Source organism: Panthera leo, chromosome A2, assembly GCF_018350215.1.
Source record: "Panthera leo isolate Ple1 chromosome A2, P.leo_Ple1_pat1.1, whole genome shotgun sequence".
NCBI classification, from domain to species: domain Eukaryota; kingdom Metazoa; phylum Chordata; class Mammalia; order Carnivora; family Felidae; genus Panthera; species Panthera leo.
Genome location: NC_056680.1, coordinates 93,612,053 through 93,636,788, shown reverse-complemented (window position 1 = coordinate 93,636,788; position 24,736 = coordinate 93,612,053). Strand labels below are relative to the sequence as shown.

The 24,736-nt window shown below is 37.3% G+C and overlaps 1 protein-coding gene across 3 annotated transcripts in view; it reads right to left on the bottom strand.

Moving 5' to 3' along the window:
• CDK14 (cyclin dependent kinase 14) overlaps positions 1-24,736 on the bottom strand; it is a 606,215-nt gene that overhangs the window by 132,623 nt on the left and 448,856 nt on the right. For all 3 annotated transcript variants that reach the window (XR_006196800.1, XM_042917477.1, XM_042917471.1), the window contains exon 12: positions 22,838-22,886. Coding sequence is in view for 2 of the 3 variants with exons in the window: in XM_042917477.1 (XP_042773411.1) it covers positions 22,838-22,886 (49 nt within the window). In the remaining variant the exon portion in view is untranslated. The remainder of the gene's footprint in view (positions 1-22,837; positions 22,887-24,736) is intronic.

Below are 24,736 nucleotides of genomic sequence, written 5' to 3'. Positions count from 1 at the left end.
GTCAGATGCAGTATTCTTTCTTGTCTACACATCAAAAGCAGAATGCTCATTTAATTATCTTCTTATCAAAGCTTTTGACTTAGAGGGAGGACTGTGGTCATAAAACCGCTCTTGATTTTTCAAAAAGTGACTTATGTTTAGAAAATAATTCTAAATTTATTCATTTTGCAAAGAGGGGTCAGTAATTTGTTAAGCAGAGCATGAAGGAAACCCCTGACATTGGAATAAACTTTTGGGGAAGATAAAAACTAATAAGGAAAGGTTTAAGCCTGGGCAGTGAACTTCTCAACCCCAGGTGCTAGGCTGTGCAATGAAAAGAGAGGCAAGACTCTTAGTTACATTAATACTGAACACACAGAGTTATTTAATGCTGAGACTTCCTTTGTCAATGCACTGCTATAGAAAAAAAAAATTTAATGAGATTCCTCCCCTCAAGGTAAGCAGATAACATTTTAATATCAGTTTCCATAAATAGGTTGTGTTTTGTTGTGCATAGAAAATTGTTCAGTTCTCATTCATTTATTCTGGTGAAACTGTTTAATGACGCAATCTCCCATGGAAGACACTCATTCCTATAGTGGTCAGTTCACCTGACCGTCATAATATTATATCATGATAATGCTATAGATAAGGAACTCTACAGTTTACAAAGTGCTTTCACATGTATTATTTTATTTGATCTAGATAATCAAAGGGTCAAAATGAAGAGTATCCAGGTTTGTGACTCTTGAGTCTTAGTGTCCATTACATGTCACACCAAAGATTTAGTACTAATACCATACATGCCTACACACCTACAACAAGATGTGTGTTACCAAGTTGGTAAGAGGGTTATTGGGTTATTTTAAAGTTTTCCTTACGGACACCTGACATTTTTCTATATTTCTCTTTTTTCTTTAATTCTGAACTCTATTTCTGTAGAAATACTCTTTCTATATTCTTGTTAACACCCGCATGGCCCAATATTAAATAAAGACAACAAAGAGAGTCCAGCTTTTACATGGATAAGAGGAATAGAGCCCAAAGTTAGTCATGTTAATTCATACTTCTCAGTCTCTCCTTCATCTCTAACCCTTACTCAATACATAGTTGCTATTACAGTAAACTCTATCTGGTGGAAAAGTACACAAAATGCTGGAGAGTCCTCAGCAGGATATGAATCAATCAAGTTCTTGAAAACACTACCACTGACACTCAAGAGTATTATAAATGCCAAAAAAGTGGACCAGAAAGAAGAAAATATTAAATTCTTGTCTTGGACTTTAGAGCTTAGTTAGATAATACTTATCCCAAATTTCCTAGCTTTGATTTTATTTATTACTATTTTCTACCCTCCCTGGAAAACAAACGTCTTTGTGATGTTTAAGTTCACTCCAAAATCATAAAAAAAGTGGTCTGGCTTTTACAAATTGGTTAATTTATCACATGATTATACTAGCCTTTCCTAGGTACTCATATGAAGCTATAGATTATACTTAGCATTTCCCATGTACTAATATGAAGCTATAGATTTTCATATTTACATTTTATAAATCTACTGATACAGATATCATAAAATATTCGTGGAGATAAACTAAGTGAACCTCTTGCTATATTATTTTCAACAAAAGCCATTGTGTATTTAAGCTTATTTTTACTTAACTACTACAAAGATAGACCATGCTTTCATTTAACCTGTTTATACGAAGGAGATGGTTAACTAGTTCACTACATTATTTTTGCAGACATTCTATGTTAATTTCCTCTCCAATTCTTCTCAGTGCCTAGTAGCAGTTACTTTTTTTAGTTGTAAAGTCTTATTTATTTATTTATTTATATTTTTTTTAATGTTTATTTATTTTTGAGAGACAGAGAGAGAGCACAAGCAGGAGATGGGCAGAGAGAGACAGGGAGACATAGAATCTGAAGCAGGCTCCAGGCTCCAAGCTGTTAACACAGAGCCCCACACAGGGCTCGAATCCATGGACCATGAGATCACGACCTGAGCCAAAGTTGAACACTTAACCAACTGAACCACCCAGGTGCCCTGTAAAGTTTTATTTTTTAATAGCTTATATGTAACTCATATGTACTCTACCTCTATCTAAATAATATAATTTTTAAAAATTTTTTCTAAGATTTGTTAGAGCTCACCAAACATTGACATTTTTCTTCTATAGGAATGGTACAAACCTGTCAGGCATTACACTTGTACCTCAGTTATGTTTTAGAAAAGATTCATAGTTTTAGCGGACTAGTGATTATATGATTCTATGCTTTTGTTGAGTATTTTACTTTAATAATGTGATTTACAGCAGAAGAGGCACAAATAATTACTTTTTAATCCTCTGACTGAAGGACATGAGAGAAAAGGATACTTTATTTCAATAAAAGAAATGAGTAAAAATATATTAATAATAACTAACCCTTGTAAACAGAAGGATAAAACTTACAGAATATTTAAAATTCTAAACTCACAAGTCAGTATGGAATACCCACAAAACCCAAAGGATGTGCATTCAACAGAATTGCTTTCAACATCCAAGTTATTTTGTTTATTGTTATATCCAATCATAAACACTAGACCTTCATAACCACACAACCATAACCACATGACCTTCCCTGTGTGGAATTCCATTGTTAGCTCAAGGACATCAGGCAACTTGTAACCTTTCCAACTTCTGATTATAGATCAGGATAAAATTAATAACTCTCTTCTACTTCACAGGACTGCTGTGAAGATTGACCTTTGCTTACCATAACTTGCTTAAATAGATCATCAGATTATTTTACCTGTTTCAGAAATTTTCAAAACGTCTTTATGAAATCAAGAGTGAAGCAAATTGTTAATGAATGTTCTACCCTTGTGACATTTTTGACATTTATGCTATTTAGACAATAGAGATGATCCAATTTTCCTGAATTCTAAGTGACTGATTATAGCACTGTTTCTTCTGAAAAAGGCAATTCTCATTTTTGATGATAAAAGATTGCATAGGGAGTTTAAATTCAAATCTTCATTTATAAAAAGAATTAATGCATACAATAAAAAATTAATGCATATTAAACCTTAGCAATGGCTTATGTTTTACATTTCAGATAGATACGTTCTAAATATTTAGTCCAAATTACATGGACAGTATGAAAAACATTTTGACTACAAAAGGCTGCAAAACTGTTTAACTTATTGGTGCATCTATATTATGTTAAATTGAGTTAATGGAAACTGGTTAACTTCACAGCCTTTTATTCCTCAGAAACCCTATGGAAGTTACAAATCTCATCATCAGAGGCAGTTTTGGAAGCTGATATCTGCTTCACCAGAATGGAACGGTGCATCCTCTGACTATAAACAGTGCTAAAAATAGCTCCCGAAAGGTATCATTTTGCGTGATATTATTTCACCAAAAGAGAAGAAAAATATATCTTTAATCCTGAACAAAACCTCTTCAAAGTTTATGTTCTCAATAAACCTTTCACTGAAAACTGCAAATATAACATAGTAATGCAATAAATGCCCTAACAAATATATCAGATTTTTCACTTAATGCTTTTTACAGGCTTAAACCAAATGGAGTAAAAGGAAATCACCTTTTACAGTCTGACTCCTACAGGAAGAATGCCTTGCTGTTACACTTTTTAAAGAAGGCATGGTGAATTTATATCAATTTTGGTGAATCTTGGGGCTTGATAAAAGAAAGAAAAATACCAGCACAGTTAACATTCCACAGAACTCACTTCACATGTTTATTTCCTTAGAGACTGGACATGATCCAAGATATTAAGAAAAACATAAAAAGAAAAAAATGAAGGTAAAAGATGTACAATTTAGCATCCATGCTAATATAGATGTTCCCTTATTCCTTAAAAAAATTGTCATCTTGTAGACTAAGGGTATCATATGGTTAGGATTAGAGAAAATCACTAAAACCAGTGCTCCCATTTAAATCAATACGAAAGAAAATTTGGTTAGGTCAGAGCTTATTATGGGTTGTTGAATTTTAGTTAAGGCAAATGAACACTATATTTTCTGGGGATTCTAACTTCAGCTTCTTTCTTTTATATTGCAGATATTGCATCTGGTCTTGAAAATATATGACTTCATTATGATGTGAAAAAAAACTGTATGCTTATGTCCAAAACAAGAATTGGGTTAGACCTGTCAAATATTTGGACATCCTTTATAAAGGGCCTGATGATCCTTAGGAAGAAAAGTCAAAATATCTTTCAGTGTTTATTGCTCTTGCAAGGAGCCTCCCATCTTCCCTGTCAGAGCGTTTCTTCTAGACTCTACTCTGAATCACTTGCCCGTTGAACTATCAGATGCCCCCTGATTATCACAAACGACGTGACCAGCCAGCAAATGACACCCTTGTTCTAAATACTGTGGGCAAGTATACAAAGGAGGACAGAGCATTTGTGGATCATTTACTATGTGCTAGAGATTCTTTGCGCTGTCTATTCCGCATGCTGAGCCATGAGATGATCATCACTGTCCCTCCTTACACGTGAGGAAACTGAGGCTCAGAAAGGAGGAGCAGCACAACCAAGGTCACACAGCAAAGTCAGGGGCAGAGCATGTTATGTGCCTCAACTGCTGATGCTCTCTCCTGTGTATCATCCTTCTGAAGGCTTGATTTGTACCTTTTTTTTCCTCATTATAAAAGTAAGATACAGTCAATCTAGAGAATCAGAAAATCCTGAAACAAGTAAAGGAAAATAAAAACAATCTGGAAGTAATGAGTTTTTATCAATTAGATGTGTTTACTCCTGTGTGTATAGGTCTGAGCAAATATAGCATTTTACTGCTTTGTAATTTTCATCACCTTATATATATTTTACATGATAAAATTTTCTTTCAAAACCTGAATTTTAAAAGCTCTCTTTAAACCCCTGAAAGTCAAACTCAAGTTCATATTGAGGTCATATTAGCTTTTTGTTTTCCCTCTAGTGAAGAAAAAAAGATTACTGCCAACAAATTTGGACATCCATAAATATTTTTTTCCTGTTGAGGGTGTATGCTTTTTTTTTTTTTAAACCATGGGGTATTTACTTTTCAATCACTATTCCCTAAATATTATAGTTAGTTTTACCAAATCTCCATATGGAAAAACACGGTTGTAGGCATTTTATATGAGGTCAAGTCCTGGTGATGCATTCAGCTTCGTGACTGTCATACTGGGATGCTAGGATGAAAACCTTTTTTTTTCACTTTACTACACAGCTCTCCTTTTAATATACTGCACTTGTTTTCACAACGTTTCCTGCACCAAGAACTTCCATTAAGAGGAGAAAATAAGACCTCAAGGATAGGGGAAAAACTATTGGTATTTCTTGCATACTCATGGGTACAGATGTAGAAGTTAGGTGGAAATTAAAATGAGTATTTATTATTACAGTTTCTGAGGTTCAAGAATCCTAGGGCAGCTTAACTGGGTAGTTCTGGCTCAGGATCTCTCACAAGGTTGCAGTCAAGTTTATGTCCAGAGCCAGTCATTTGAAGCTTGATTGGGCTTGGTGAATCCCCTCCCAGTATGGCTCACTCGCATGGCTGTTGGCAAGAGGTCTTAGGTCCTCACCATGTGGGTCTTTTCATAGGGCTGTTCACATGACATGGCAGCTGGCTTCTGCAGAGCCAGTGATTAGAGAGAAAGGGGGGCAGGCAGAGCTAAGGAAGGAGCTGAAGTCTTTTACAACCTAACTCGAACACTAATGTGCCATCACTTCTGTCCTATGCTATTGGTCACCAAGACCAAACCTGGTACAAGGTGGGAAAGACTACCCAAGGGTGGAAAGACCAAAAGACAGGGATCACTGGGGGCCCTGTGGGGGTTACTGAACCATGCTGATGATTATAAAAGGTGTCTAGGTTTTTTAAAAATTGTGTATAAATATATATGCGTATATATGTATATATATACGCATATATATATATGCTAAAATTTGTCATTTTAAGCATTTTCATGTATGCATTTCAGTGGCATTAATTACATTCACAATATTGTTCAACCATTACCAATGTCTATTTCAAAATCCTTTTGTTACCCCAAACAGAAACTCTACACTAATTATGTAACATATTATTCTTATTAAAATACCATGACAGTATTATAGATAATTTTCAGAAAGTAGAAAAAAAATCACCCCAAATTCTACCACTCTAACACAACAGTTTTCATTTTGTATATTACATTTCAGTCACAGTTCACAGATTTTTTTGTGTGTGTTTATTTATTTTGAGAGAGAGAGAGAGAGAGAGCCAGTGAGTGGGGGAAGGACAGGGAGAGAGGGAGAGAGAGGGAGAGAGAGAGAATCCGAAGCAAGCTCCACGCTGTCAGCACAGAGTCCAATGCAGGGATTGATCTCATGAACCATAAGATCATGACCTGAACGGAAATCAAGAGTCGGACATTTAACTGACTGAGCCACCCAGGAACCCCTAAATCAAATTTCTTGATGGTGCCATGAATGAATATCTTTACAGCTTTTAACACATTTCCATTATATGTTCCATGTTGTTTATCAGTTTATAGTGCCCTTGGCAGTAAATAAATGGATCCACTTCTCTATAACCTCACCAGCACTGGTGTTTCAGAAGGAAGAGGTTATGCACCTGGGGGACTGGCGGGCTACTGAAGGGCTGTTGGATGGAGACATAGGAACCACCGAGGCAGCTTTTTGATTTTTTAAAATACTGCATTAAAACATTATTTGTCTTGATTACTCAGTTCTTTTTTGGTGCCACCTTAAATTCTGAACCCAAGGTGAGTGCTTTCCTTGCCTTCATCCTAGTCTCAGCCCTGTTACATAAAAAATAGCAAATGAGGGATACATTTACTTGCTCTTGAGGCTACAATATAATTGAAGGAGGGGAAATAAACTTTCTAAAAGAAGCTTAAATGTTCCTATCAGAAAAGTGTGGAAAACTTTTTGAGAGTTATTTTGGGATTAAATGAGATAATTCAGACAAAAGCATATGGCATGCCATAGGCACATCCATGTGCGCCATGAACACACACAGTTGTTAGTATTTAATAATAAACATTCCTGTTAATTTTCCATGACTTCCATCCATGAAAAAAATTAAACTGACCTACTAAATGCAGTAAAAGAAGTTTTCTCTAAATCAGACTATATCCCTGAAAATCCTTTGGTAGAAAACACCTCATAGGGAAATTTACAACTGGAAAAAATAAAAGCTTCAAGGTCATGAATAAACTTATACCAAAGCCAATTCAAACCAAAACACACAAAAAACAACTCATTTTTTAAAACGCTCATCAAATAAAACAATGATAGAGCATCTTAAGTAAAAATATGTTGAATATCATTTTACATACCTAAAGATAGATACATTTTCTTGATAGATATGCTTCAGGAATTATTTAATTTCAAGAAGATTTTGTAAATGTGTTTTGTTGTGTTACATATCAAGGTATTCTCCCCTCTTGGTCAATCTCCCCTTTATTCTATGTTTTCCCTCTTTATAACGGTCTAATATCTTCCTCATTTTGTGGCCCAGCATGACTGGTTCCTGGCCTATTTTGTATGTCTTGATTTTCTCTCGCCTAGCAGGCACTTGGTTGCTGACCTCAAATCCACATTATCAAGACTACAGTAAAAAGCATGTCTTCTACCTGGTCATCCTCATTCCTCTTTTTCTTTTCCCAACCCTTATGTTCAAATGGTCCCCAAGTACAGTGACTCACAAACATGTGAATCAGCGCCCTCAGAACTGTAGAATATCAAACTGTTGGCTACTAGAATTCTGACTTACTGCAACATGTGTTTGGAGAGGGATTACTGTAATTTCTTACGTGGCCTGGGCTAAAGTTAGCATGGGGAAAACATTTGTTTGTGTTTGATTTGGTTTTGCGGTTCAAGCCCTAGAAAATAATTTATTCTACTCTGTGATGTGATGAATGCTACAAATATGAGAACCCATCAGAGGAGAGATCTTAAAATTTTTAGAAAAAAGTATTTCATATTTCAATCAAAAGATATCATTTATTCCTATATGAGAGTGTGTAATTTAAGGAGTGATTTTTAGCAACAAATGTGTAGGGTATATTCTAACTCAAGAAGAGTTAAGAACTGGTATTTTACAGTCTTCTCCTAGTTCTTAGCCCTTGCCTTTGACCTTGCATTTTCTTCTCTCTGTACCTATATAAATCTGCATATCTTTGCATCATTATCAAATAGCCTAGGTGTTTATGGAATTTACAAATGGCTATTCCCAGCACAGAAATAGTTGCTATGTAATAGAGACTTCTGTCTAATGGTTTCTCTGCAGATAACACAAATGTCCATTAACAGAAAGCCTACCACTCTTAGACTAGGGAATGGCTTTGTGCATGGGAACCCAGTCCTAAAGCTGTCAGCATTGACAGAAACATCATGATCCCTCCCTATTTTGTTCTGTTGTTACTTGAGATATAGGGATGCCTAGGCTTTTCCAAGAGGATGGTTTCTTTTTTTTTTCTTTTTTTAGTTTTTTAAAATGTTTATTTATATTTAAGAGAGAGGGAGAGAAAGACAGTGCATGATCAGGGGAGGGGCAGAGAGAGAGACGAGACAGAATCTGAAGCAGGCTCCAGGCTCTGTGCTGTCAGTGTAGAGTCCAATGCGGAGTTCAAACTCCGGGACTGTGAGATCATGACCTGAGCTAAAGTCAGACGCTTAACTGACTGAGCCACCCAGATGCCCCCGCCAAGAGGATGGTTTCTTAAAGAAAAATGTGGCTACCAAGCAGCCCTTTTGTTTCTCATTATGTAGAAGAGGTTGTGGAGCTGGGGGCATGGGTGTTATAAAGGGTGGTTTGATGGGGAGCACAGAATAAGGTAAGGCTATCTTTACTGAAATGAGCACAACCTTTGAGTTGCACATTCCTTTATTCCTGCCTTTAATGCCACATTTGGCTCTTATGGAAAATGATTTATAATGGAAGGGTTATCATTCCATATCCATGACTTAAAGAAACCTCAAACTGACTTAACTGTTAGAGCTGGTTATTTGCTTGAGTACTAATTCCATCTTTACATATTAAATAAAAGAAAGATAACTGAATAAAGTTGAAAAGCTGCATATTTATTATCCTCTGGGGTCCAACTACTTATAATTGCCAGGTATATGTAGGTAAGGGTATTTTCAGGCAGAAGCTAGTGGTACAATACAAACTATTAAAAAAAAGTCTCCTTATGTCTTCAAACCAACAATATCAGTATAATATAGGAAACTGAAGATATGCATTTGCACACTGTGTATAAAAATACAGAAGCATTTGAAAGAATTATTACTTGGGAACTTATGAGAACATTTTCAAAAGAACATCGAGGTCACTTTATAATGGATGGAACAAGCACAGGCTTTATTTTTAGTCAGTGTAAAGAATTATTTCATACAGAGAGACAGAGTGTGGGGGGCGCACTCCAAATTAAGGAATAAGCTTGTTTGTGGCTTGACACATTTTAGCATATTCTTAAATTTTATTTCTATATTTAGGAAAATCTAGGGGCAATGGGTGGCTTAGTCAGTTGAGTGTCTGGCTTCAGTTCAGGTCATGATCTCACAGCTCATGAGTCTGAGCCCTGCATCATGCTCTGTGCAGACAGCTCGGAGCCTGGAGCCTGCTTCGGATTCTGTGTCTCCCACTCTCTCTGCCCATCCCCCACGCATGCTCTGTCTCTCTTTCTCTCAAAAATAAACAAACATTAAAAAAATTAAAAAAAAGAAAATCTAGACATCACGATGTGATCAAACTGAGATGGTGACATGTTAGATGCCCAGAGGAATAGTGCTGCCGAAACGCCAGGCTTTAAAACTCCATTCTGGATATCCAAGAGAGATATGCTCAATATTCAACAAAATCAAAGAATTGGAAAATTGGAAATCTCTCAGATGTTCTGAGAGAAAGAAATCCTGGGGCAGAGTCTGAGGATGTGGATTTAAGCCTACAGCTCTATGAGAAAGAATAAGCAAGGGACTACAAGTCTGGGTAGTAGACTTTTAGCTACAAGATCTAATCTACCTCACAATATATTCTGGTAAAACATTTATTATGAACTGATCAGAATTCATGCACTATTCTGCACTGTTCAATTTGGCGACCACAAACCACATGTGAGTATGTAAATTAATTAAAATTAAATAAGAGAAAAATTCAATTCCTCAATTACACTAACCATATTTTAAGTTAAAGAACAGCCATGTGTGGCTAGGAGCTACCATACTGGACTGTGCAGATATAAAATATTTTTATCAATGCATAAAGATCTATTGCACAGTGCTGTTCTATGCCCTTTCAAGATCTGCTGCAACTTCTAGAAATTTCTAAAATTTAAAACAATTGTGTAGTTTATACACTGGGAAGATTTGGTTCTTTGGATGAGAAGTAGAAACTGGGTTGAGAAAATTAGTGAATGCAGTTATACAGAAGAGGTCTGGCTGGGTCAGTGATTACTCTAAAAATGTGCTGGCCATTAAGAGAAAGAGCCTAAAGTCACGATGGATGGAAGATGTCCCTGTGGAAATCTTCTTCACTTTCTTGGGGGAGAATAAGAGACATCAGATTTTTTTCAGGGGTCACAACCTAAAAATAAAGATGTGAGGTAGCAGAATTCTGGAATAGAGCAAAGCCTAATTTGACACCAAATAAAATCACAACTGCTGGTGTAATTCAACTCAAATTCTAAACTTCAGTTAAGGGTGACAAGAAATGAGAGACAAATGGAAAAATCATATTTGTATTCATGTGTAAATAAAATGATGTGTTCCATTCTATTCAGAGGCAAAGGCATGGAATCTGGTATAATCCTTAATCAAGTAGCCTGCAAAGGACCTGAGACAATAATAACATCCGCCATCTAAGCAGATACCTAAAGTGGCAGACAATCAAAGCACGGGGAAGCTCTGACTTCTCTACTAGAGATATCTTACTTCTTTTGCTAAAGGAAAAAAAAAAAAAATCAGTGGCTTATCTCACTTTTTCTTTCCCCAGAACATGCTGCCCTCTACAGGCCACATGGATATGCACATACATAAAGATCTGCATGATTAAGGGTTCAGTTATATCCAAATTAATAGGATCAGCAGCAAAGCTATAATGAAAATGAGGGGAAGCAGTTAGTTATAGTTGTCTGAAAGCTTTAGGATCAAGTCGAGAAACAATCAACACTTATAAGCCTCTAATAAACCTTACTTCTTCAGCTGACATAACTCTGAGAAATCATAAACAGTACTGTAGTGCTATTATGGAATTTTCCTGGAGAAGCTTAAAAGTATGTTGACAGTCGACTTTCTTTTGTTTTAACTAGGGAGGGGAAAGTGCAGAAGAGAGAGGAAGAAAAATGGTTACTGTGGTTTGAGAGCTTTCACTAACATCTCCAAAGTATACCAGTTTTGATCTAAAACTCAATATATTAAGACTAGGCTCTAAGTTGGAAAATAAAAGCCAATGAATTTAATGGAATATACATGACTTTATCCCTGTTATGAGTTTAATTTTTAAACCTTGGCTGCAGTGAAGTGGTCAAAATATAGCCTAAGAAATGAGACCTATCCTTTATCTTGACTTCAGATCAATTATTCCCCAACAGTCATGCCATAAACACTCTCTCTCTCTCTCTCTCTCTCTCTCACACACACACACACACACACACACGCACACACGCACACACACACACACACACACACACACACAGCTGCTATGTTTATTGGTGTTGTCACTAAAGGATTTAGCTGGACAAACATCACAAAGATGATGACTGATTTAATTGAATTTATGATCAAATGTTTTCCATTGCAGGAAGAGTGGGAAATCACTTATGGGGAGATTTGAATAATTTAAGGGAAATTCTCTATTTGGCATTATGTTTGTATATCAAGTCTTGAGGGATTACATACAGCTGAGGTCTAGCAGAGAACTCACATACAGATACACAAAGATATGCTCTGTGACAAATGCAACAAGGGCCAGAATATTGTTCTTTTGTGTTGATACTTCTATTCACTTATATCTCATTTATAGTCTGATTAAGGACATCCACACACATATATACTATAAGACTTCAACTGTAAACTGCCACTAGGTTCTTTTGCGATCCCCAAAATGTCCAAATGATCTAAAAATGCTCTTTTAGATAAGACAAAGGATAATTGGTTTGGGGGTTGTATCCTTGTCTGTTTATGGCATTTTAAGGTATCTTTGTTGTTGTTGTTGTTGTTGTTGTTGTTGTTGTTAAAGACATAATGAAATCTATTATTAAAATCACTCCCATGATGAATATGACCAGGTAACATGAGATTTGTGCTTTAGGGTATGGACTCGGTTCAATGTCTGAAAGAAAAAGGCCAAGTTACCTTTGGAATTCCCTACCGGTTTGCTCCTTGGTGATGACAGATGTACCAAATGAAGGCCATGCTCCCAGCCTTCATTAATTATGTTTCTAGGGATAAGTTGTCCACCCGCCCCATTAAAAACCCCAAAACAGCAAGAATAATTATTTTTGGTCTCACCACTCATCTCTGGGTCAAGTGGACACCCAGAACTAACACACCTGGTGTAGTCTTACCTATAAGTCCATGTATGAAGAGCATGACAGGAAAGCTCCAACAGATGCTTTGAACTTGATAACAGTGTCCATGGGTTTCTTTCAATATAATTAGGAAAACTGTCTAGTAGATGTGTTTAAAGACTTAGGATAAATCAAAGTTCTATGTTAATTATGTACAATGCTATTTGTTAACATATCACTCTTAGGAAGGAGCTGCTGAGAATGAGGGAATCTTGTTTCTATATAAGAAGTATTTTTTTTAATGATTTGGTGACCAAGCAGTTCAGCATGTGTTCCTAAGAAGGTAGAAGAAATAGTCCAGAAGATGTCTGAGGACCCTATATAGCAGTGGGACTCATGTTCAAGAACTGTTGCTTATTTGGAACTGAATGAAACAATCTAACTGGCAGGGGAGGACAGGGTGTGTTGAGAAACAAGAGGGAGGTAAGCTAATGTTGGCCAATGGTGCCCCATCATGAACACTCATGCTTTATTCAATCCTCACAATAATCCTGCCAAGGGTTTTAAAGACTAAACAACTGGGGCTCAGATTGATTAGTGAGCTTCCTAAACATTATACCATTGAGTAGCATATCTAGGACTGGAACTTGAACCCTGTGATGCCAAATCACATGGATTTCAGGCATTTTATTCCCATTTGGCCAACTATGAGTTTTTGCAGCCTTCCTTCTTCTTTTCTATTATTTTTTGGTTCATATCAAAAGTATTTATTGACTGTGTATTCTTTCTTACAAGGTCAAGTCTATTAACTATATCTTCACAATTGGTGGAAGTTGTGCCCACTTTTATAGAAAGTCTCCCCATATAATGAGGTTTGCCCAATCCTAATTTTCATGATAACTGACCAAAGAAAAGTGTGGAGTGGGTGAGGTGGATACAAAAGACAATGTTGTTAAAATCATCTCTTTCTCCAGTGACTTTTTAAAAATTTTTTATTTATTCATTTTTTTTAATGTTTATTTCTGAGAGAGGGAGATAGAGTGCAAGCAGGGGAGGGGAGACAGAGAGGGAGACACAGAATCTGAAGCAGGCTCTAGTCTCTGAGCTGTCAGCACAGAGCCTGATGTGGGGCTTGAACCCATGGACCATGAGATCATGACCTGAGCCAAAGTTGGGACACTTAACCAACTGAGCCACCCAGGTACCCTTCCAGTGACTTTTTATGTTCATCTTAATTTTGAGGCTGACGGTTCACTAAACTCATAAACATTTTCTTTTTAAAAAAAATTTTTTTTAATGTTTATTTATTTCTGAGACAGAGAGAGACAGAGCAGGAGCAGGGGAGGAGCAGAGAGAGAGGGAGACACAGAATCCGAAGCAGGCTCCAGGCTCAGAACTGTCAGCACGGAGCCCAACGTAGGGCTTGAACTCACAAACTGTGAGATCATGACCTGAGCCGAAGTCAATCGGTCAACCAACAGAGCCACCCAGGTGCCCCAACTCATAAATATTTTCTTAACCAAAAGAAAATGATAAAAATAAGTGTTGAGTTTTTTTCATATCCAGTTTTTTTTTAAATAAATAAAGAGCAGTGAAAACTGCATTTCAGTTTATGTTTCACTTTTTAAAATGTGGTAATTTTCAATATTCTGAAGCTGAATAATTAACATATGTACCCATGGGGTCCATGGGAAGCTTATTTAGAAAGTGGAGATTCTCAATAGCATCTCCTATGTGGTGAAGAGGAAACTAAGCCTTTATGATACTTTCTGAGTAGAGTTAGGGTAGATCAAGGGGGCCGGGAACAACAGCAGAGAGGTGAATTCTTGAGGGAGTTCAAAAAGGGGAGAGAGCTGTGTGTCTAACCCCTAGCAGTTCCCAACAGAAAAGAGAGAGCGGGAACAGAGAAGGAGAAAGGAATAGAGACACTTGCAACAGGCAGTGCCCCTCAGGAGGGAACAGCGTGGCTTCTTGAGGGGAGGAGGAGGGGAAGGAATGTCTGCTTGATGTTCTTTGATACTTTTACTAGTCCCTCTGCAGATTTATTACACTTATTGGGTCCCCCAGAGCTATTATTTTCTCAGTGTTTACAAATAAAAGACAGGGATGAGAAGCAAAAATATAAAGGAAGATCTCTGTATACTTGAGCACAAAATGCCAAGAACTCAAACGCATAGACTTTCCAAAGCATCAGACATCCACACTTGTACTACACTGGTGGGCACTGAAAATAAATGAATAGTTTACACGTTGAGCTACAACTGTGCTGCCCAATATGGTAGTTACCTATGGCTATTCACATTAAATTAATTAAGGTTAAATAAACTTTAAAATTCATTTCCTAAATCACTCTAGCCACATGTCAGGCGATCAATAGCCATAGGAGGTTAGTGGCTGCTGCACTGGGCAGTCCAGATAGAAAAGATTTGCATCAATGAAGAAGGTTGTATTGGACAGCACTGACCTAAAGGGGACAGAAATGCTAGGCCAAAGTTTCAGATAATTCAGAGACTATGGACTTTCTGGAGAATAATCTCTTTTTTTTTCCTCTATGCAGGAGGTAGAAAATGATTTCTTCCTGATTTTGGGGATACCTAATGTGAACCGGGCAACATGGAGCCACCAGAGTCAGAGTGACATCTGTGCTTGTCACTAGATGGGTCAGAGATCAGATGGAACAGACTGTGTCTGACCTGGTGAAGGCTGGGATTGCCCCCTCTGCTCTACCTTACCCCATGACTCATCACTGAATAGGAAACCCCAGTATCCACTTGTGGAGAGCAGAATGGCCCCAAAGATGTCCACTCACTAATCCCTGAAGCCTGTGAATATGCTACTTTCCATGGCAAAAGGGACTCTGCAGATGTTATTAAGGTTGCAGATCTTAAAACAGAGAGATTAACCTGGATAATACGGGCAGGCCTTTAGAAGCAAAGAACTTTCTCCTACTGAAGGCAGAAGAGATAGGGCAGGAGGGGAAGTGAGAGAGTTATGAAGCAATGAGAAAGACTCCTGCCATTGACTGGTTTGAAGCAGGAGGGGGCAGTGTGATGAGGAAACAGACGGCCTTTGGTTGCTGGGTGAGAGTTCCTGCTGACAACCAGTAAGGAAAAGAGGGCTCAGCCCTCTGGCCACTAGGGACTGAATTTTGCCCACAGTCTAAATAAGCCTGCAAACAGATTTTTCCTCCACCCCTCCAGATAGGGCCCAGGCCTACCGATAGCTGAGTTTGGCCTTGTGAGACCCAGAGCAAAGAAACAAGCTGAGCCCATCCAAACTCCAGCTCAACAGAACCGTGAGATAATACTTCTGTGGTGTTTTACACCAAAATATTTATGGTAATTTGTTATGGCAGCCACAGAACACAAACACACCGTTTTAGATTTTGGAGAAGCAGAACTTCAGTTCACACACGCTTCTAGAATCTGTTTCGGGAAACAGTTCAAGAAAGCCTAATTCTATATGTTGCCCTCCTTTCACAGAAACAGGCAGCCCAGCTGCTCCTGGAAACCCTGTGCCACTTCAGAAGCATGGCTGGATTTTATTCCTTAATGAGCTGGATGGCAGAAAGAAGGTATTAGCTGCACCATAAGTATGTACTTGGGGATGAGGAATCCAACACATCATTTAAAAAGCTGAAAAACAATAGCCATTGCCAGGTCCCAAGCCTGGCACGTACTGCCAATTAGTAAGAGAGAAGATGGATATTTTCTGTCTATCAGAAGTGGAACAAAAAACTTGTGCTCAATGGATAACGAATAGCACGGGGTTTGCCCTTGGCCATCACCAGGGGTTATTAATGATAGCAAATTCTTTGCTACCACAAGAAAGACATAGACAAGATATCTGGCAATGGCACAAAATGACAGAGGATAACCTCCTGGGGGAAGTGGGAGCTGTGTGGAATAGGGTACGAATGTCACTAGCAGGGTCTGAATGGGTGGCCAGGAGGCCTGTCATCTCTAGCACTTAAGATTGTCACGAACCCGCCTTTATCCCAATGGTGCATTATCCAGCAGTAGGCACAGGGGAGGCCTGAGTTGATGTGTGTGGTCAGCCTGCCACAAACACTTTCCCCAGGAAAGAAGTCAGATTTCTATTCCAGCCCAGCTCTCTTGCTGCTGAAAACCCAGACTGGAAATGAATTGCATCATTTCCCAGAAGAGATCTCCATGACCAAGATTGTAATAAGAACAAAACAAAATAAGATATTGATCCACGTGAATATCAGGGTTATTAAATTGATATTTCTTTCCTAAAATTCACGTTGGGGCATACATTCCAAGTTGTAGTTTTCCATAGCATCGATCATTTGACCTCACTGAGCATGTTTTCTTTTTTTCAAGCTATATAGAGATAGTAGTATGTGTCCTGACTACTTCCCAAGATGGTTAAAAAAGACACGAGGATGTGAAAACATACAAGAAAGCAAATTCTATATTGCAAAAGGCTGCCCAAGTGTTAATTACCATGGCTGCCCCATCACAACTCTGACTACAGGGCAAGGAGGGTATGTTAGGCCTTTGACTATGTATGTTTTATATGTTATCATATCTATGCTATTGCTACTATTAGTAACCAGGTCTGGGCCTTTGGCAATTTCCCAACTTTCTCTTGCCTAGCTTTCTCTGTGTCCTCCTGGCACCTGCCCCGACCCATATCTCTGGACAGCCCTTGATACTGTCTTCTTCGGGGCTCTCCAGGACTCCCACCAGCACCTGGACTCCTCTTTCCCTTTTCAAAAATATAGTTTTCAATTTTCTAGAAGAACCGTTCTCTGTGAGGTAGCAGGGGGTTTAACAGATCTGGTAAACATCACACCTACATGTTGCTTTCAGTAGCTGAAACAGTGAATCACTCTTGTGAAAATGAATGTTCCCAGAAATTCCTCTGAATTGCCGCTTTGGGGCCTCCAAACAACACCACGCACAGGTGTCCAAGATCAGGACAGACACCTGTGTGGATCTGATTATCCAAGTGTTGCAGACTCTATTTCCAAGGGTGTCATGAGGAATTGCACCCCCTGTAGCCTCCTGAAGCTGGGCTCACATCCACGAGCCGGGCAGGGAAGAGCTGCAGCTCCAACTCATCCTGGGGTTAAGAGAATGGAATTCCAAAAATGTCTGCTGTAGAGCTTGTCACCCCAATATATCCAGGCCTAAAAAAAGTGCATTGATAATGTACAGAATAATTTCTTTGGAAATACTGGGGGAAGAAATCTCCAGGCACTAAATAAATTAAAACTGTTACTTTGAAGTAAATAGACTTATAACAAAAGTGATCAACAATGAAAAAAAAATGTGGAAGTGGAGGACGGACTTCAGAATCTGGCTCAGCTCAACTGCTCCTCCTAGTGCCAAAAGCCATTCTTATGTTCCTCTCACACAGTTAAGCTGGTACAGAAATGGAAAGTTCTAACTTGCTTTGCAATATATTCTTATTTTGGAAAATTTCAGATCAACTTAGAACAATAAGGCAGAGTAGAAAAAGAGGGCTTCTGGTTTCTTGAGAAGGCACTGATTTAAATCTTAACTGAACATAGTCAGATGTTGCCATAAGAAAAACAGGGAATCAGCAACATAAATTACAGAGAGAAGTTTACATTTTTCTTTTAAATATTATTTTAAAGACTATGTTTTATGCACATGTAACATGGATCTAGCAAGTCATCTATAAAATATGTTCTGAAAGTTAACCATTGAATGAGAGAACGTATTCAAGGAAAGTTCAAGAATACAAAGTTAGGAAACACTTCAATCTTCTAAGTCAGGGTTTGTCACTGTTGGTGCATTCAGATATATGCAGGTCAATGTCTTCTCGTCTATCTTTGCATTTCCACTAAGGGAGCTTCATAACAATGACTCTGTACTTATTACGCATTTTAAAGAATCAATGCTTTCAATTCTTAGAGGAGAAATTCAGTTGGACCTACCTATCAAGGAGGATTATAAATCGAACCAGAGCACGTAGGTGGAGAGAGCAGGATGAGGTTGCCCTACACCTATTCGAGTCTGTGGACACGTATTGCTTTATCAACCATGAGCTGTTCTTTCCAAATATGTCTTCTGTGACAGGGTGGTTTATCTTGGGTTCTCTTTTTGCTCCGTTCAAACCCCCCAAATTGTTCAGCTGTTAAAATGTTCCAAAACAAGCAAATGTGTTCCTGGAATCCTACCCTTAACATTGCTGGAGAGCATATACTAAGGCTGCTTCTCCAGCCAAAATAATAAAAGATCTTTTAAGTGGCTGAAATTCTTGGTTGATTGCATATACATGCCAATGTCAGACAACTCTAAATAGAGAGATTTGGAAGAAAAATAGGGAGAGTTTTATAACTCCAATGAAATAAAATGGAATGTTTTGAAGGAGGTCAGAAAACAGTACATGTATTTATATAAAATTAAGATTTATCTCCCTTTAATCCAAAATCCCCTTTTAAACAGGAAGAGCCCACGCAACTCATGCATGTCCAATATAGGGGAATAAAAGTACTTTCTTTTCTTTATTAATATATATTTATTAATCTCAATCCTGTAATTAAGATTTCTTCTTTATATTATCCTTTTGAGTTTAGATATCTGCTGCATCTTTTGATATTTTTCTCCCATTATTGCATTGTTTCCCCAGAATACTTAGAAAAATCCTTCAAAGGATAAAATTATGCCCATGGTTACTGGTATAAACGAAGTCAGCAGGGAATTGTATTGGCGTTACCTAGGGCAGGCTTGGCCCCCAAATAAACTGGGTCACTTGTTACAGCTGTTCAAAGAGATTCAAGGATTCATTTCTCAAGAAATTATTACTCTTTTAGGCAGGTTAACAGATCCACTAGCTTTAATAGCTGAGTTAATATGTATTTTTAAATACATTGCTATTTAATTTTAAGCAGTGACTTACTTTTTTATATTAACCTACCCGTCTTCTATTAACCCATCTAAATTGAATTCAAATTAGTTCTTGCAAATTAGTTTCCTTTATTTTGAACCTATTACTGCTATATACGAGAATTTACCGATAGCTCGTTTCGTAATTGTGCTTGTAGACAAGCAAATTCGTTTGTAGTGATGGAGAAAGCCAGCACTTGCTTACGAGTCTTTAAATGCAGTTCTTCTGAACTTAGAGCTCATTCCGAAGTGAGGGATGTTGAAATGTCTATGATGGTTGCAAGGTCGCAAGTCCATTTGGATGAAGAATCAATAACAAATTAATGTCTCTGAATTTTCAGTTTTCTGTAAATTTCATTGGGTTTTAATAGGCTAGAGGCTATTGCTTGGCTCTAAGGATTCAGTAGGTAACACTGGGATACCAGAAAGTAGTATTTTTATAACATTTTTCGTGATATTTTATTACTTAGTGTTTTTTTTTTAATTTTTATTTTTTATACGTTTTATTTTTGAGACAGAGAGAGACAGAGCATGAACAGGGGAAGGGCAGACAGAGAGGGAAACACAGAATCGGAAGCAGGCTCCAGGCTCTGAGCCATCAGCCCAGAGCCCGATGCGGGGCTCGAACTCACGGTCTGTGAGATCATGACCTGAGCTGAAGTCAGACGCTCAACCGACCGAGCCACCCAGGCGCCCCATACTTAGTGTTTTTTGAAATAACTCCTTAAGGCAACAGAAAATAAGACTTATGGGGACTTAAAAAATAGCTTGATTCTAAACAAATTATGTTTATAATTTGAAAATCTTACCTCAAGCTAACAGCTTTTAATAGTTTCCCTAACATGTTTTAAAAGTAATCTAAGGGTAGGACCCAGTTTATTAAATGCTTTTGTAATTTCTTTTTAAAAAGCATATGTGATGTTAGAGATTAAAAGAAAAACATTAACTATAATTCTACCAGCTCATTAAAAAGACTTTACATGAAAATGTAAGATTTCCTTCAGTATTTTATTTTTTTATTAAAAATAATTTAAGTTTTATTAATTTGTTTTTGAGAGAAAAGGAAAAGCAAGAGAGTGAGTGCATGACCAGGGGAGAGGCAGAGACAGAGAGAATCCCAAGCAGGTTCCAATGACAGCTCAGAGCCCCACATGGAGCTCGAACCCATGAACAGTGAGACAGATTATGACCTGAGTGGAAAACAAGAGTCGGATGCTCAACCGACTGAGCCACCCAGGCGCCTCTCCTTCAGTATTTCAGACCCTGGCTTTGGTAGAAAAATTATAAATCCTATAAAAAATCCTATAGAAAATGCAATTAATAAATATCCCTGAAGTTATATCTTAAAGAGAAAACTGTTTTCTTATTTTGTGAAAAATCGTATTCTGAAGAATTCTTACTTGCTGTTAAGAATAAAAGCATCTATTAAGAAAATACCTAGCATCTTTTAAGAAAAATTTAAAGGAGATTGTGCATGATGCACATAGTTTTTAAAATGTCTAAAATGTCAATACCAGAGCATTCTACATCCTGATTTCCATCAATGAAATTAACTACTTTTGTTATAACATGAACAACTCTCAGAGAAAAGGGAGTATCAAGTCTTAGGTGGTCAGAATGAAGTGAAGCAATGCAAAGCTTGAATACTATTTCAATTTTACTTTTCTTTTACCTCATTTCTCCCAGAGTAGAGTAATGTAAATGGCTAGAAGTACCTTCTCTGAGAGGCATCTCACTAGTGACTATTGAAGGCAGAATGAGAAAGGCCCTTCACCTGGGCATGCATGCTAGACTGTTTGTGATGGCAGGTGGTGCTGAATACAAGTCACAAAAATGAACGACTGAAATGCGCCATGTGGAAATGAATGGGGTCATAACCACAAGAGGATGGCGGAAGAAATATCCTTCAGCATTGTCTACAGACACCCCTCTCCCATCTTTTGTAGATGATTCTAAGTGGATAAGATCTGCCATTTATATTCCTGGGCAATTTGGAGGTCATTCTAGCTTTGTCCCTCTGATGGAAGGAAATGGAGGTTCTCTAAATTGAAGGCTATCCGCCACAAACGCTACGTGTACATTCGGCAGATATTCCTGTCACTTCAAAGATGGGGTTAGAAATTCAATTGCTTTATAAAAGATTGTCTCATACAATGGTTACCTGGTTGGACAAAACTTTTTGAGCAATATGAGAGAATGTGTTTGATCATTTAATTAAGGTAGGAACTGTATACTGTATATATTATCTGGTGTATGAAAGCACTTAATTAAAATGTTAGACTGCTGATCAGTAAAGAGGGGGAGGTGGAAGGGCAAAAGAGTGAGGAACACACACAGAATGTTCCCAGAAGACGGCATGCCTCCCAGAGGAGACTCTACACATAATAAGAACTAACTCTTCAAATGGCAAATGCAAAGCCTTGTGTTAGACAAAAATAATTATCCCAGCGCTCTTCTAAGATGGATTTAATAAAAATAAACTGCCAAATCTTTCAAATAAACCACTGCAGAGTTTCACGTACTCATTCCATGAGTTCCCTTACAATAAGCTGTCCACTGTATCTACTGACAACACCGATTAAAGGCATTTTTATTATAAAAAGGTTTTTTCTTATTTTTTTATTTTTATAATTGATGGTGTCTAAAATTAAATATGTCATAACAGTAAAAACTAAGGCAATAATACTGAAGTCCCCAAAGACAAAATTTTGTTATGACACTTTAAAAATTTTTAAATCAAAGCAGTTCCAGTTACTTTTTCCCCAGCATAATGCTTGAAATATGATATCCACAACTAACAAGAGTGACTCAATTACTCTGCTTTCCAACTTTCAATGGTTTACTAACAGGTTGGCTTGCAATAAAAGACCTATGATTAACTTGAGAAACTCAGATCTTCAGATTTCATCAAATTTCAAAACCAATAAATAAAACTATTTCAACAAGATCAGATGAGAGAACAGAAATCAAATAAACAGATGACATACATTTCAAGCAATATAGGTACTTAGTTTTCTAAGAAGGCCTAGGGGAACAATAGATAAACTGAAAAAATGTGAAAGATCAATTTTATCTCTCTCAGAGGTGTTCACCAACATTATTTAGATTAGAATCAGTCATTAAATTGCACTTAAATGCTATTTTGCTGATGCTAAAATATTTCTTGAATTTAGTTACAAGAAGACTGAACCCAGTGAATTTTAGGATTTATCATTTCGAAGCAATGCCACGTTGCTCTCAGAACCCAAACTCATATATAACAGCATTGGCTTAGGCTGAACATGGCGGCTGGTGCATAGTTATGCCTTAACAACTGTTTAATGGTTAAACGAATGGAGAAATGGATATTTGGATGAACAAATGAAACAAATGTCAAGACAAACTTATTTGGAGACTTTAGAAATTGAGAGAGGGACTGAGAGAAAAAGAGAGAAAACAAGCATAAACGGTATATGGACTTACTTATTCCACGCTTGCCTAAGGTTTTTAGAGCTGTACAGGGTAAAGCGTTCTGAAATAAAAAAGAAAGATGATAAACAATCTTTGTTTCCGATGTATAATTTGCAAATATGTTTTTTAAAAAAGCTCAACTTTTATAAAGATAGCGTCTGATTTAGTGATGAGTCCACTAGCCACACTACATCTTCATCTCTAGATCAGGCAGTTACGAAGAATAAAACAGGAAAATCTTAACATTGTAAATATGAAGCATTGTTTTCTTATGTGTAGGGTGATTTATTTAATAATCTGTTTCCTAGTAATTATTTCTGAGAATAACTAAGTTTTAATTGAGTTGAAAAAGAAACACAAATTCCAAACCTCCAAACTGTAAGTAGTTTGAAGAACTTTGACACATCAGTGAAGTGAGAGCCACTGTTTTCACTATGAAGACATCTCTAACCAAATACAGTAGTGCTGGTTCTCCTTTCTTACACTACTTGGTATTTATACATGCTCAAAGTCAAACTACTAATGTCCTATAATGTATATTTACATTCATCATTGAATCATCTTTATTATATTTTTAAATTAAGATGTAATATCTTTTACCATGTTAAACAATAAAGTAGCACACACCTCTCCTGCTCCTTATTATTTTTTTAATAATTTTTTTAATGTTTATTTATTTTTGAGAGAGACAGAGTGTGAGCAGGGGAGGGGCAGAGAGAGGGGAGAGACACAGAATCTGAAGCAGGCTCCAGGCTCCGAGCTGTCAGCACAGAGTCTGACACGAGGCTTGAACTCACAAGCCGTGAGATCATGACCTGAGCCGAAGTCAGATGCTTAACCGACTGAGCCACCCAGGCACCCCTCCTGCTCCTTGTTTTTGACTCCTGAAAATACAGCAATTGTTAATGGCTTGGGTATTTTCTTTCCACATATTTCTTTATGTTTATAAACACAAACCCATATATACACACAAATATATGTACTATTTTAATTTTAAAATGGATTGCACAGTAAACATTCTCTGAATTTTTTAAGGTACTTAATAATATAGAGCAAACAGTCCTTTAAATCAAGAAAATAGATGTAATACTTGTTTTAAAACTGTATAATATTACACAGGATAGAAGTACCATAGTTTTTGACCATTCTCCTACTGAGGAAAATTTGGTAGCTTCCAGTTCCTTTTCCCTTAAAAACAATGCTTCAAAAAATATCCTTGCACATCTACCTCTGTATACTAATGTTTTCATTTTTATAAGACAGATTTCTTTTTTTTTTTTAATTTTTTAATGTTTATTTTTGAGACAGAGAGAGACAGAGCATGAACAGGGGAGGGTCAGAGAGAGGGAGACACAGAATCTGAAACAGGCTCCAGGCTCTGAGCTGTCAGCACAGAGCCCGACGCGGGGCTCGAACGCACTGACCACAAGATCATGACCTGAGCCGAAGTCGGACGCCTAACCGACTGAGCCACCCAGGCGCCCCAAGACAGATTTCTCCATATAGAACAGCTTGACAACTGGTATGCACATTTTACGTTTTAATAGATGCTGACATACTACTTTTCATATTCCTACCAGCAATGAAAAAATGTGCCTCTATATTATGCATCCCTGGAATGCAAGGATGGTTTCATATATGCAAATGAATCAATGTGATATACATTAATAGAATATAAAAAATAAAAATCATATTATTATCTCAACAGATGCAGGAAAAGCACTTGACAAAATTCAACATCTATTCATGATAAAAACTCTTAACAAACTGGGTCTAGAAGGAATATACCCCAATATAGAAAAGGCCGTATATGACAAGTCCACAGCTAATAATCATTCTCAATCAGGGAAAGTAGAAAGCTTTTCTTCTAAAATCAGGAATAATACAAGGATACCCACTCTCAGCATTCCT